This window comes from Lepisma saccharinum, chromosome 9 (genome assembly GCF_977018435.1).
Source record: "Lepisma saccharinum chromosome 9, izLepSacc3.1, whole genome shotgun sequence".
NCBI lineage: Eukaryota > Metazoa > Arthropoda > Insecta > Zygentoma > Lepismatidae > Lepisma > Lepisma saccharinum.
In genome coordinates, this window is record NC_139237.1 from 76,218,106 (window position 1) to 76,233,465 (window position 15,360).

The following is a 15,360-nucleotide window of genomic DNA, read 5'->3' on the forward strand; positions in this document are numbered from 1 at the left end:
CACTGTGAGCGAATGGTAAATGCTCACAGGAGAAAGCTTCATTTACAGCTGAGCAAAAAATATTTGTGTGGTAACAACGATTTCTGCAGTTTGAGGCTCTTATATTTGGAGTTATCACTGCATCATCCATCCCACTAAACCAAACATTAACATATTCCAGATATTTGCAAACAGTGGCCTGACCTGTTTAGTCAACAGTGGAGAGCGACGAGTTTGAACTCGGAAACAACCAGTTCGTTCTGTACTTCTAGCACGTTACATCAGATTCCGCAACAGACCGAATGAAAGCGGATGCGGTCAAAAGTCATTCTCATATCTATGGTTGGAAATAACTTTTAACCGACTTAATACTAACGCGAAGGGAGAGGCTGAATTTTCTCCCATTTCAATCTTCCAAGCTGAGCTTTTGTTGCTTTTCAGTTATCAGCTCATCATGTTTTTACTTGTTTTTTTTTTTTTGTGTTCTTGATTTGATCTAATTAATATCCGCATTTCCAAATAGGTCCGGGCAGAGGGCGACATTTTTATAGAATAAAGGTTTTGATGGTTGAAAAAGACGGAAGTGAAATAATTTTTCGAACCAAGCTACTCGCGTCTTCTTAATTATTATTGTTGTTTTTTATTACTTTTTAAAATATTATTTTGATTTTGTTATTGATCGACGTAGATATTTTGTGGACATTGACTTGATCACTTTATGTGTGAGTGTGTGCGGAATATTTTTCATAGTTTATTATTATTATTATTATTATTATTATTATTATTATTATTATTATTATTGAAACAGAGCCTTACTTTATTTGTGATGCCTGTACATACATGCTCAATTTGTTTAATTTTTAGGACTACCTGGTGGAGTGGTTAGCACCTGACTATGGCGTCAGAGGTTACGGGTTCGAATCCCGGCAAGGCTGTTCATTTTTAGTCTCTCTCTATCAAATTCATCATACCGTCACTCATTCCCATCTTAGCGATTAGAAGAAAAGCAAAGTAAAATAAACTAAATCAATGGATCCATTGTAGGAAATGAACTTTAGCCGACAAGTTTGGAGTGTGCACTTTCTTCTTTTTAAACCTGAGGACTTTAATTCGATTTATGATCAAGATAAAGCAAGCAACTCTGAATTATTCACATTGATCGTGACTTCCATCAAAACCACTTCTCGTCGAAAATGCTGCTTCAGTCGGTAGGTTGAGCTCAAACCTCGGCATCCGAAATAGCTTTTAACTTTTTAATACATTTGGTGGAAGGGAGTGAGCGGGTGGATTTTTTTTCGATCGCAATGGGTTTGCGACTGTTGGAGCAGATAATTTTGAATCCAGGCTCGCGTGGTCAATGCCTTCTCATAACAAGACTGGTGCAGAGATTTTGTTTAACGACATCGTTAGTAGGTCATGGATCGTAACAGTATTTCAGTACTACAATCACACAATATTGCACTATACTCAGTCTCAGGAATCTGGAGCAAGCGAGCGGAAACGAGTCCTCTGCGCAAGTATTGACTCGAGAGGGTTTATAGACTCGACCTGTGGATGCATGAGAGTGAAAGGTGGAGCAGAGCGCACTGCTTCGCTCCTCCCACTCACTTTCTCCCTTTTTCTACCGTTATGCGCAACTTTGCTCCACATATTCCTGGGACAGAGTATAGGAATACTATTAAAACCATGTCTGTTTGCCCCCTATTCCACACACATTTGCGACTGTGATGCTGGCAACTAAGTTTTCTTCACAGTATTTAACATACACACAGAAGCATGCCTAATTCGTGGCCCTCACCAACTCATACTGTTTTGCCGACCTCCGTAGCGGAGTGGTTAGCACTGTTGGAATCCCAGCCTGGGCATGGGTGTTCTTTATCAGTGTGCCTTCATGAATGTCATCCTACCTGTTATCCTCATCGTCGCGATTAGCCAAACGTGGCAGAAAAGTGACGCTAAAATACTGGCCAATACTGAGTACCTATGAATATTGCTAATATTAATAAAGAAGAGAAGTTTGATATGGTTGTGAGGGGAAAATGGGGAGGCCATTGTAAAATACGTTTAAAATAGTATTGTACTCCTGTTTTTTTTTTCAGTTCCCATCACATAATCGTCGCGTCAGATAACTAAACCAATGACAGTGGCGCAGAATGTTCGGACACAAAAGATTAAATTTTGTAAGCCCTTACTTCACAACACTAGTAAATTTTCTCAAGTGGAATATTGACAAATAAGGTGTAAGCTTTTCTTAAAACTGGAAAAAATTAGTTAAACTGTCACAAAGAAATGATGTACGTCTATTTTGACTATTCAAATTTTACTAAATTCAGGAATATTCCGAGCATCCTAATCTTACACCAAATACAGTTTACCTAGTAATAAATGATTTTTAAGTACCGGTAATTCTGTTGCTTTTTTTAGAAGTAAAGTTTCGCATTATGGTTATACCCCACTTTTTTAAAGAAAAAACCTCATAAAATCTTAGACGATTATGATGTGAAATATGATATTCAGTACTACAAAAAAAAAGTGAGGATTCTGGAAAACTCAGAGAAAATATATTTGGAGTTTATGTGGGAACCCTGTTTTAAAACTTGTAAACCATTGTATGAAAGTGAATGCGTTGGGAATACATTTTTCGTTCCTCCTAGCCGTGAACGACAGTAAATTCCTCGGGATTGTGCGGTTGCTGACTTGGCACTATGTGTACCAAGATAAGCCGAGTTTTTATTTGCCTTTCACAACATTCAAATAAACGGGAGTCTGTTGAATACGCTTCGCTTCTAACAGATCTTTTTTAATGCTAATTTTTTTTTCTGTGTGTCTCTTCCCATAATTCCATCGGAGGAAAATTCCCATCGTCTTTTGCAATGCAAAGATACAGAGCTTTTGTGAGTGCGAGTTTTACGTTGACATGACGGCAGTTCCTCACTCTTCCTGGAAAGCGCCCCGATGGCCTTGAACTGCTGTCTGCTTCCTCTCAGCTGTTGTGTAATGATAATTCATTTGCGTAACGAAAAACTTACTTTTTGTCATTTGTCCATTGCACAATATACAGGGTGCATCCAGAAATAAAATGTTATACCAAGAAACTGATTTATTACATAATTATTGTGTAAATGAACCACAGTCAGTCACGTGTCTAGTTTATTTTCAGCTCACCGGTATCCTGGTGATATTCACCCACTGTCCACATGTTGTGCGAGCGAGATTGTAGCCATAACGTCTGCTATCGTTATTTGAGCTGTTCATGGTGTTTCATCTTTACGCAGTGGCGGCGATTGGGGGGATGGGGGCAAGGGCAGTTTACTTTCCCTTGATAGATAAGTTTTAGCATAGTGCTGAGACAAAAGTGTCAAAAACTGGGGGAACAAGTGTCCCGCCTAATCGCCACCCGCCACTGTCTTTGCGGATAAATATGAGCATTGCCTTATAATTAAGAGCTTTCGGGTGCGATGACAGGTGGAGGCACATTGTTGGGATCCCACTAAGTCCAATCCCGATCAGTTCTTAAATTTTAATAATCAATAAGCCTCATCGCCGATTAAGCTATTTTCGTTACGTTAAGTAACCACAATATACAGTTCACGATGCTTCTGTCGTAGGGCTAGCCTTTTACAAGCAAACTGTTTGGAATTCTTTGTAACGGCCTTGATAACAGAAATTAACGAAAAGAAGTAGACATGTAGCAGGAGGGCCTTTTCGAGGGATCCTGTTCATATATTTGTGCGTTGTTTTTGTCAAATGTCCAGAACCAGTTTGCTTCGTCTCGGATAACTTTCCTATGAAGAAGCGAACAACCTCCAATGTCTACCGCGACGTAAAGTAGAACAAAAGCAGCAATGCCATAACAAATACTATACCACAATACCAGTAATGTAACTAACATACTCTGAGCCCCTCCTACCCCCGCAACTATCAGTTGTGCGCCCATACTCATTTTTAAATTTTTGTAATGCTTTCTTTCTAAAATATTAATTCACGCCTACATTTATATTAGATATGTACAAATATGAAAATACATACATGTAATTTGAATCAATGTAAAAACTGGTTCGAAAGTTTTATACAACAGACAAACTGTAAGAAAAGTATATGTTATAATTAGGAACATAGAATTTTCGCGATGCGCGAAATCGCGAAATGTGTGCTTTTCCACGAAATTGACGCTTTTTCGCGAAATAACCATGAAATATCATCAAATTAAGTAGAAAACACGCAAAAAACGACAATCGAGGTTGTGCGCGCAAACTGTCGATTTGTAATGAAACATTTGCCTAAAGTTTCCTACCACTTGCAGATGAAGAACGTTTTATCTTCGATCACATCAGGAAGACGCTGCAAATTGGGATTTCCTATGCACATAATCTCAGTTCGAAAACTTCGCTCCGTGTGAAGCTGCATTCCTTTCTTCCCCCGAACGTCTACTCAACTTCCAGTTTCATTGAACTTGCTAGCTGTAGCAGCGATAAGATTAGTCTGTTCCCGCACATCAAGGAAACAATGGTGTCATTTGTGTTCAGTCATAAATGAATTTTGTTTATCATCATGTGATTTTCAACATGTTTGTGTATGTGCAGTAGTGATTATTTTATTTGTTGGACAGCAAGGATATCCTTTAAATACATACAATGAATAAATCACTTGAGATATGCAATTTAGAAATGAAGTGATTTTGTGCTGATGTTTTCTTTTTGGTTGGACAGCTAAGTACTTGTGTATGTGTACAGTATATAAAAATGAAGTAGTTTATCAATTTTATAGCTCTTTTGTATGTTGTTTCCTCTCATAATGAAAAAGTGTGTGCCAATTTTTTTTTCCACCGCTGGTATATACCGCTGATCTAACATTTTATTTACCGCTCTCCTCAGTTTTTATTTACCATAACTTTGTCTCCCTAGTTATAATTATATATGAAAATACACTGCTACTACAAAAAATACGATTTTGTTAAATGCCCATTCCCAGTCCTCAGTATTTTTTGATGGAAGCAAATCCTTGTGCTCGTATGTGTCACGCATGTGAGAAAGATTTAAACTTGCAGCATCCAGTTTCGTTACTCCTTATTGAAGCATGTCCAAATTCGATTGTAATTATGAATCTGGACGCTAGTGGCGTAGTGGTTAGCACAGCGCGCTACGACGCCAGGGGTCTCAGTTCAAATCCCAGCATAGGTATTCTTTGTAAGGGTTTCTTCATCAATTTCATCATATCTATCATCCTCATCTTCGCGATTAGCCAAAAATGGAAGAAAAGCGGCGTTAAATAACCTAATTCAATCATAGCTCTCGGCCAACTAGGCGGTACTCGGTTTTTGCAAATGAAGGATATCAATTAAGTTCTCCAGCCAAACGAATCAGTCTATTTAGCTTGTTGTTTGATTACATTTCTGTTGTGGATCAATTCGGAAGAAATATGGAAACAAATATCCGGATGTTGCTTTGAAATTTGGCATGTCCTTCTTGCCTCGGCCACAGCATTTCTTAATTTCCAAGCGATATCTGGCTCCCTGCCAATTTGAGGGAGATTTTCGGGGATCGCTTCGGAGAGAAAGAGTTGAGAGAGAGCGGTGACAGCCATGCCATGAATTATAAGGCAGACTATTTTGTGGCGGGGGCGTGCAGGATGGGGGGTCGATACCGCGAAGATGGCGGAGCGATTTTTGACATGGTCACTTGTTACTGATGCACCTTGCGTGTGGTTGAATAGTTGTAGGTCACATGTAAAACGTGTTCTCTTCGGAAAGTGCAGCCGACCTTCGGTCCCGGGTTCGAATCCCGGCCTGAGCATGGGTGTTCTTTATGAGTGTCCCTTCATCAGTTTCAACATTCAACCGTTTTCAATTTTGTGGTTGCTTACTTGTTTTCTGATTTTACTCTTGCTTTGATTGTAGTACCCTGATTCGGCTTGCGAGCTCTGTGTTTATGGCACCATACCGACCAGTCACTCGCAAGTCTTAAGTTAGCTAATTTGTGTACTGTGAAAATATTAACACAAAAGGAAATAAACCACTAATATCTAATTTTTACCTTGTATTTGAAAATAAACCTTAAACTCCAATATTCACTACATTTTACACTATAAACAGTGGTATCAACTTTTCTTCTTATGCTGTTCTTATGCCAGAGAATGTGATGTGGGATTATAAAAGTATTTTCGCGACGCACGGATAAAGTTTGAACAATCGCTGAGAACTCGCAACGCGACGTCCGAAGGCACTACTCCTAACCGAGGAAAATCTTTCCGTACCGAGAAAGTTGATGTTACGCATTTTCTGTTACCAATCTCACTGTTCTCGTTCATTTTGCATCACTCACCCCATTGCAACTCTAAGGCTGTGATTGGTCTTGGCATAATCACACCATGCAATGTTAACCAAAAGCATTCAAGCTCTTACCCGCCTAGCTACAGCTTCTATTGCGCCACTATGCAAAACACGCTCACTGTAATCCAACACTCTTCGTACGCACTATTTCTGTTCCTCGTAATCACCCTTTCGTCCTACGTGTGCGTTATTTTACGTGACCCAAAGTAATCGGTCACAAACAACTCACTTATTCTCATCGTCGCGATTAACCAAAAGTGGCAGAAAAGCGACGTAAAATAACCTAATTCAGTCAATCAATCTTCTGAAAGTCCGGGGACACAAGAACGGGGAGGAGAACACTTGACACCTGGGACCTTACTCACGTTTTATTATATGGCCCCGTCTCTTGAACAAACAGAATCATACCGAACTATTAAAATACAAAGTGTTCACATATATCTTTCATGGTTGTATACCAGTGTATGGTGGGAAATTTGGTCCATGTAGCAGCGGGGTTCGACAACTTCCCCAACGTGTAATACCCCCGTAACTATCATTTTTAGGGTTATTTCACAGACACTCGACGTGTTCCTCACGTGTCACGCGGCAGACATCAAGGCAATATACTCTCACGCCATACACACTTTAGCATACCCACCGTGGTGTACTGGACGACAGCAGTATTGCATAGTCGCAACGCCGATGATGTACTTGCACCCCCACAGCGTGAGAATCTGCGAACGGTTTCTTGTGGACACCCTGTGTTCAGAACAATATGTATGTCAGCTAGATTTATAGGGTTAACGCTCTTTTCCTTTTAACTTCGTAGAAAATACTGAATTTTAATGGCAAAGGACAGTTTTGCTCAGCTGAAAATGTACTGAGGGTTCATGTTGTAATAACATCTTTACTGTATCATTTTTATATTTTGTTTTTTTGTTACAAAATTTTTAGAGCATATAATGTAGAAATGCCGCATACAATTCTTAATTTTGAATGATATTTAAGCCGATGTCCGTCAACCTGTACTAATACGCCCCTGTAGGTGTGAATGGGAACGGGAAAATCTTGTGAGACGCCATCCACATAGCAAGTGGGCGAAGACGACGGGGTAACGATCGACTGGATGGTTCTCCTGGTTATTGGACCTGTCTTCGGAACTATTTTCCTTTTCGTAAATGACTCACTCAATTCTAAAATAGTGCACGCGCATGTCACAAATCCTCAGTAAATAAGATCTATGTAAGAATTCGTTTTCGTGACTGGGAAAGGATTTGAACCGAAATGGGAGACCAGACACTTAAGAGACTTGTCGAGACGAAATTGAGACTTTACTCTCCGAGAATCTCGCGTCTCGTTTGAGTAGTTAATTAGAATGAAAATTTCGCCCAAATCATAATTTCTCCTGACTATGAAGGGGGTGGCTATCCCATTATTTGTATATAGGTTATATGTTTTGTTTAACAAGGGAAAATTTGTATTTTTAGTTTTTAATATTTTTTTCGTTTTTGTATCTATTATTTCGAGAGAAGACGAGATTGAAACTTTCTGGTCTGGCGTAGTACTTAACTTAATAAAAATAGAAATTCCTATTTACTCTGTTGTCTTGGAAAAAGCTCTCGCATGTTCTGTTTGTTTACTCTTGTTTAGTCTGCGATTGGAATGTTTTGACGGAAGTTGTTTACCCGCGGCTATTTGCAGGGAGCTTCTAGCTTCTTCACACCCGGAACTTCCTCATGACAAGGCCACCGGACACTCGTGATCGTGTGACAATGCCTTACGTAGCCATTTCACACCAAGCTAGAGTTTCTCAAAGACCAGGGCGTAGTGGTAGCGTCGTCGCCTTGTAATCAAGGGGTCCCGGGTTCAATACCCGGTAGAGGCACATAGTGGTTCGGATCCCACTTTAAACTGTAGGGCCAGTCCCGATTAGCCTTACTATGCATAAAGTGGACTTACAACACCAACTTAATCGAAAAATGAAATATCAAAGAACAATCTGTGGACTATTAAAGATCGCTAGCATCAGGGTCGTTTATATAAAATTACTATTATTATTCTTAGGGAGAGAACTCTACACTATACAGCATTAGAAGCAAATATCTGGCACAACTGGGCATAACTTGGTGCTTAACTTTGGGACGGCAGAATCGAACCTGGAGCTTGACTTTGAGGGGACAGAATCTAAAAGTTTTCCACACCATAAAAATAGCTCCCATGATTATTTCCTAATAACTGTTACATTAGCGAAATAAAACAAATACTCACTATTACTTTGCTCCTCAGGTCACAGGACGTTAACGTGTACCTTTGACTTGTAAATATTATTAAAAGCTGAAAATTTTGGGACTAAAGTGTCCCTTGCTCCCACCAAGATACGCTTATGAGGCACAGCAATTTGTCCTTTTCAGGGGTGTTAAACGATGAGTAGAACCAGTAGCGTACGCAGGATTTCATCAAGGGGGGTCTTATTTCGACTTTCTACAAATTCACATTACCATTGTTTTATTATACTTTAATTAATAATAATAAATTAATTAATAATTCTTATAATTAATTAATAATTCTTATAATTAATTTAATTACTACTAATAATTACTACTAATGCAGCTGCTATTTATGAAAGAAATAGAACAAAATTACATTTCTTTTGTTTCTTTGTTACAAAATAATTCTCTAGTCAAGGGTTATTTGTATATGATAAGTGAGACATTTTAAGTGTGAAGAAAATCCATAAAAACAAGCAAATATATTAAAATTTATTGAAATAATCGAAATATGAAACTCATTCAAGGAGCCGCGCTCGTCTAGTCTGACAACTTCGTGGGAGATCCGGGTTCGATTCCCGGAATTGGTTGGAATTTATCCAGCCTTGTCTCCGCACCCAGCCCCATAGCAATGGGTACCTGAGAGCAACCCTGGGGGATGAAGGCTGCCGGAGCATGGTGCTGATCACATCACCTGCAAAATAGTTCGAGATCGAGAATCTTTGGGGCCCACCACACCACTACGTGTGCCTTCATGGCACGCTGCTATATGCACGGGGGAATTTACATTATCTTTACCTATGGAACTCGCCCAGGATGATGATGAAGCGTGAGAATACGTGTTGCTAAATTCCACTGAGTCGATGTTTTCGTTGAAAAGTAGGTTTATAGACATTCCAACACATTTATCACTTCTAGGTGATTCACAAAGCACTTCTTCAACATTATTTAATGATGTGGATATAGACTCAGCATCACTTGAGAGTTCACAAGGGGATGTGAAATCAATACCGGGAAGAACGTTTGCAATAAGGACGAAGCAAGGCATTTTCACAATTCTCGCGAGAGTCACTGCGCGACTTTTTGCAAAAAAAAAAATTGCAAAATTGAACTTTGCGGCCGCTTAGATTGTGTTTGGAATGTTGTGTTTTTCTTCATGCTGCATGGGAATAATAATTCAAATTATTATTATTATTATTATTATTATTATTATTACTGTGATTGACTGTGATAAATTAGCCATTTTTAATTTTTTTCTACAGCATTTTCCATAATATTTCAAAAGCTCAAGGGGGGGTTTAAACCTGGTAACCCCCCCTTGCGTACGCCACTGAGTAGAACTATTGAGTCCATTGCACAAATCAAGATGTTTGCGTTGTCAGTAATTGCACAAATGGGTCCTTGGTAGTATTTACGTGCATAAAGAGACCCCAAGTTGCACAAACTCTGTTGAAATCCAATATTTTTCCTTTGTAATATTCAGAGGGACTTATAGTCTGTGTGATAGGTCACCAAGAATTCGAAGTAGAAGTTCCTAGCTGGGGGATCATCGGTGGAGTTTGGGAATAGGTGGTGGATGCTTGCATGTATCAAAATGGATAGTGCAGTAGATGTTTTGGATGTCTATGCAGATTATCCTAGCTCATTAGAAAGGAAATAATTTTCTGATGATCCTAAAGTTTCCAAGAGCTTATTTATAGCAGTTCATTTACATAGAGCTTTTTCTATTTCTATTTCAGGTGGCATAACAGGAGGTATAGAGATATGCATTACATATCCAACAGAATATGTAAAGACCCAGCTGCAATTGGATGAGAAGGCAGGCTCAAAGAAATATGATGGGATTGTAGACTGCGTAAAGAAGACTGTCAAAAGGAATGGGTTCTTTGGACTCTACAGGGGACTCAGTGTTTTGCTTTATGGTTCAATACCAAAGTCAGCTGTGAGGTATGTATGTTAGTATCCCACTTGCAAATACTTTGCCTTACTGAAATTTAATCAGAAGCCTGTTCATGCTAATAGTTTAAAAATGCAAGATTTTAAAATTTGCTCATCGCTTTGTGAATGAAAAGTACTTTGTTTTCTTATTAAAACATCACTGCAGTGATGGTCATGAAAGAATCGATAGATGTTGAAAGCTAACGAAAGAACAAGAAGAAACCATCAACATTTTTATTGCTCATTTTTGCAGCATTTCACTCCTTATATTAAATACCACTGTAATAGACTTCCACATAACTTTCCCAGCGTAAAAACGAGAATTTTTACAGAAGATAGCACTGAAAAATGGTAAAAAAATAAAGTAATTTGTGCTAAATGAATATCGAAAAATCAATACCATTTCAGAAGCGATCACTTACTGAAATCTTCATCTGATCAATGCAGGAAAAGAGATGCTCAATAGGGTTCAATAGAAATATGCATAGCGCTTGGGAAAACAAATAATTTTACATATTATTTTATGGAAAGTAATTTAGACCAAAAATTCATCAAATCTGATCATAGTAGCTACAGGGTGCTCGGAAATCCCCCTTACAAACTTCTAGGGCAAGTAGAGAGGACTGAGTAGACAATATTTGGAATAGGAACCCATGTCCGGAAACGTACAGTTTCCGTGCTACAACCATAACAAAGTGTCGGATGTATCTGTGTTGGTATGCAACCGGGTAGGCAGTACAGATCACCTGATGACCTAAAGTGTAATCTTTTATTACAACCATGTTAAATGAGGTGTTACGTAAGGTACAGAAGTAAATGACGTGCGACTCAGTCCATAATACAAGCAAATTTCTGTGGTAACAATGCCAAGGAAACAAGAAATAAACGTACTATTTATTGCTCACAATAACACCTGTGTCGACCGTGGAACGCAACAACTTGTTTCTGTCTTCTGCACTAGATGTGTCGCATACGGCACTGATGTGACGACCACGAACGTCGTTGCACACATTGTACCGACGAATCATGTTCCGGAACACTCGCTCCATCACACCTGGTGTCCCGTCAATCTATTGTGCAGCGATCATAACTCATGCCAGCAGTTCGTCCTCTGTGTCTACAGGAGTCTCGTACACCATACTCTTCAAACGACCCCACAAGAAATAGTTCAATGGCGTTTAAATCCGGCGATCGTGGGGGCCACGCGGTTGGACCACCTTGGCCTATCCACCTTTGCCCGAATCTTCGGTTAAGATGTCTCCGAACGTCACATGTAAAGTGAGGCGGTGCGACATCGTGCTGAAACCACAGTTCCTGACGGAAGTCACGTGCCATCAGGTGATCTTCTGACGTCATGTACTACCTACCCGGTTGCATACCAACACAGGCAATTCCGACACATTGTCATGGTTGTAGCACGTAAACGGTGCGTTTCCGGACATAGGTTCCTATTCCAAATATTGTCTACTCAGTCCCCTCTACTAGCCTTAGGAGTTTGTAAGGGGAATTTCCGAGCACCCTGTATGTAGCAGCAATTCATCTCTTGTTCATATGCTCTAAAACACTTAAAAAAGTTTCATTTATTTACAATTATAATAGCCGTCGACTTTAGAGTGGCATCCTGACTATTATCAAACTATTGAAATAAAACATCCATTGCACAAAATGCTAGTATAAGGAAGCCTTGTCTGGATCGAAGTTCTTTTCCATGTCATATGGAAGTAATGTGTTTTTATTTACGTGTTTGATTGTTTTAAGATATTTGTTCCATTCTGTATTATTTGTACTCCCCACCTTGGAAAATGTGCACTTTGGTTATAGCCAGTTATTGCACTAGTTCTAGCCACAGAAATATTAACTGGAACATGTTTCAATCTTTTAAGAGATAAATTTCACAGGTATTATTCATCAACATATTTTCTATCGATTTTCCTTCTTGCTCAGTAAACTAATGTAAATCCAAAAACAGTGACACTTTTCAGTATCAACAATATTCATATCTAATATAAATATACATGGAGTCAAGACAAGAATATACTTTTTTCTTATTGAAGCATTCATATTTCCCTAAACACATACGTCTTGAATTTGTTCAGATGGGCAACGGGTGGGCAGAGGAATTTTTGGGTGGGCACTTGCCCACCCTTGCCCACCCGTCGCGCCGTCCCTGATGCTAGATAGCTGTAGGAGTCTGATGTGCCATGATCATTAATTTATGGACATATTTGTTTATGTATGTATGTATACAGGGTGTCAAAAAACAGTCATAATTGTACAACAAAAGCAGATATTCAGCTCACTCAAAATGGAAATTCCGTAAGAACTCATGGAATTTGTGAAATGCTGTGTTCCATGCGAGAGCCCTCGCAAGTAATCACATAATTAAGTCTACATACAAAATTAGCCACCACAGAATTTCTTGTGCTACACTTCCAGTCCGAACTTCGGTATCAAATTGATGATTGTTTGACATGTTGCTCCCACTTTCACTCCATTTTTAACCATTGTTATAACTGTATCTTTAGTCAAACTAAAAATAAGTGTCTGATGAAGGGAGCGTGTGTTCTCCTGAAACTTCACAATGGAAAACTGTGTTTTTATGCTTGTAATAACCGTAGACTACAAGAGAAATAACATGAAGATCTTTCACTTGAATGCTACAGGGTTCCATATTTGCACCACACACACACTACTGCAGTCTGAGAACTTAGAAATGCAGACTAAGTTCCATACAGGTTAATGTTCCACATTCTGAATCGACGTATCTGGTTGTCAGGTGGTGTCAATTATCAACAATAATAAAATGTCTGCAATTTTGTAGTGTATTCCAAATACACATAAATGAATCTTTATTCAGCTCTTCTGAGAAGTTAGTGCAGATGGACATACAATACAATAGTATTCAGCTGACGATAAATAATAGAGCTTCTAGTTTTTAACCTAACATGCCAGTTGCTGTTCTGATGTCATTGGATAACTTCTCTAGCATATGTAAGGAAATTAATTGTATGTGTTTAATTGAAGGTTTGGAGCCTTTGAGGAATTTAAGAAGAGGAGCGTGGACCAGAGAGGTAACTTAAGTCCAGGAATGAGAATGCTCTGTGGTCTTGGAGCAGGCTGCTGTGAAGCCGTGTTTGCAGTCACTCCTATGGAGACTGTGAAAGTCAAATTCATCAACGACCAAAGATCGGCCAATCCAAAATTCCGTGGTTTCTTTCATGGTGTGGGACAAATAGTTAAACAAGATGGTAAGGTGAAATGCAAAAGTGAAATGGTGTATTTGGTTTTATTCTGTCCAGGGTGATAGTTATGATCATGGAGGATCTGTAGCATGGGTGCCCAGAAGGGGGGTCAGCAGGGAGGGCAAGGTGGGGGACCCTGGAAAATGAATGTCCAAAAGTGTATAATTCACACAAAATTTTATTTCAGTCACAGTAATTTATGTTAATTATTAAGTGTGTTGAAGGAACATGATAATTTCAGACTGAAACAGTGGTTTTTGAGAGGCATGACTATTATGGGGAAAAATATGCCCCTGGAAAAAATCCTGCAGATGTCCATGATCTGTGGTACATCTGGTGATAGAACACTTCTTTGCACAGAAAGCAAAGGCATTGACTACATTAACAGACGGAGACCCTGGTCTGTGGACTTGAATTTCATGGATAAATGATAAATGCAAGTGATGAATATCGAGAATCCAAACTATCTAATATTCATTTCAAAAGCAACAATGGACAAGTATATTTTTCAGTGATAGTTTGCAAAATTGTTTGTACATTAGAAATGAATTTGGAACATTTACGTGCATGCTAAATGTTGTTTCTGAAATTCGAAACATTTAATAACACACATCATTTTGTGCAAATCAAGTTTGTACAGCATCGTACGTTTGTATCCAAACAGTGGACACTTCTCAATAAAGGGCATTTAAAGTTCCCCATGGTGTCGCTTATAAAGAAGTTTTACTACTATATGTTTTTTGGTGTTGCCAGTTTTATGGCAGAAAAGAATATAATTTTGCAAGATTTCATTTGAAAGCTGAAATGTTTTAGACACAAAAAACATGAAACCTTTGTTGTATATTTTAGGCATTAGTTCAAAGAAGATAATTTTTTTAACAGGTGAAGAAGAAATTATATTTACTTAAAAATGATAATACCTGAAATTAGTATATTTTAGCGTAGCAAGCAGGATGGCTTTGCAATGAGGAGCTATTCATAACTAGAGACCGGATGTTAGGCAAAATGCCTATTCTTTATTGTTACAAATGTCATAAAAATGACTTCATATAAGTTCAAGTTGGGGTATTAGTGGTTTGTACATAGAAGTTGTTTTGCCTATTTTTCATGTATATAAATGTCGTCTATTTTCCTGATTTTCAGAATTAACTTTCCATTGCAATTCAAATTTACAGTAATCAATATTTTCTGATTGCATTATGATTTCACTGCGTATCATAAAAATTCCACTCCAGGTGTTACAGGCCGAACTATACAAGAAAGATGTGAAGGGGATCTTGCTGAATCGTTAGTTTCAGCAGTTAAAAGACTAAAATCTAAAAGATTCTTAGATATGAAAACAATGTTTCAACTGATATTGATCCATACGCTGTTTAAAAGTGCTCCACACCAGTAAACACAGAGAGACCAGTTTTCGTACTGAAAAATATCAGATAGGAGACAAAATTGGAAAGCGGAAAATTTGAAGAAGCATCTTGTTGCCATGTGCAATCAGTGCCTATTTGATATTGATTGCTAGGGCCTCACTGATGGCGTAGTGGATACATCATCGCCTTGTAATCAAGGGGTCCTGGGTTTGAAACCTGGTGGAGGCACATAGTGGTTCGAATCCCACTCTAAACTG

The 15,360-nt window shown here is 38.6% G+C and overlaps 1 protein-coding gene across 1 annotated transcript in view; it reads left to right on the forward strand.

The window, feature by feature from the left end:
- The window catches only part of sea (mitochondrial citrate transporter scheggia), a 46,152-nt gene that overhangs the window by 17,107 nt on the left and 13,685 nt on the right, over positions 1 to 15,360 (forward strand). The window contains exons 2-3 of the mRNA XM_083128428.1: positions 10,296 to 10,503; positions 13,519 to 13,742. Of these exons, the coding sequence (XP_082984554.1) occupies positions 10,296 to 10,503; positions 13,519 to 13,742 (432 nt within the window). The remainder of the gene's footprint in view (positions 1 to 10,295; positions 10,504 to 13,518; positions 13,743 to 15,360) is intronic.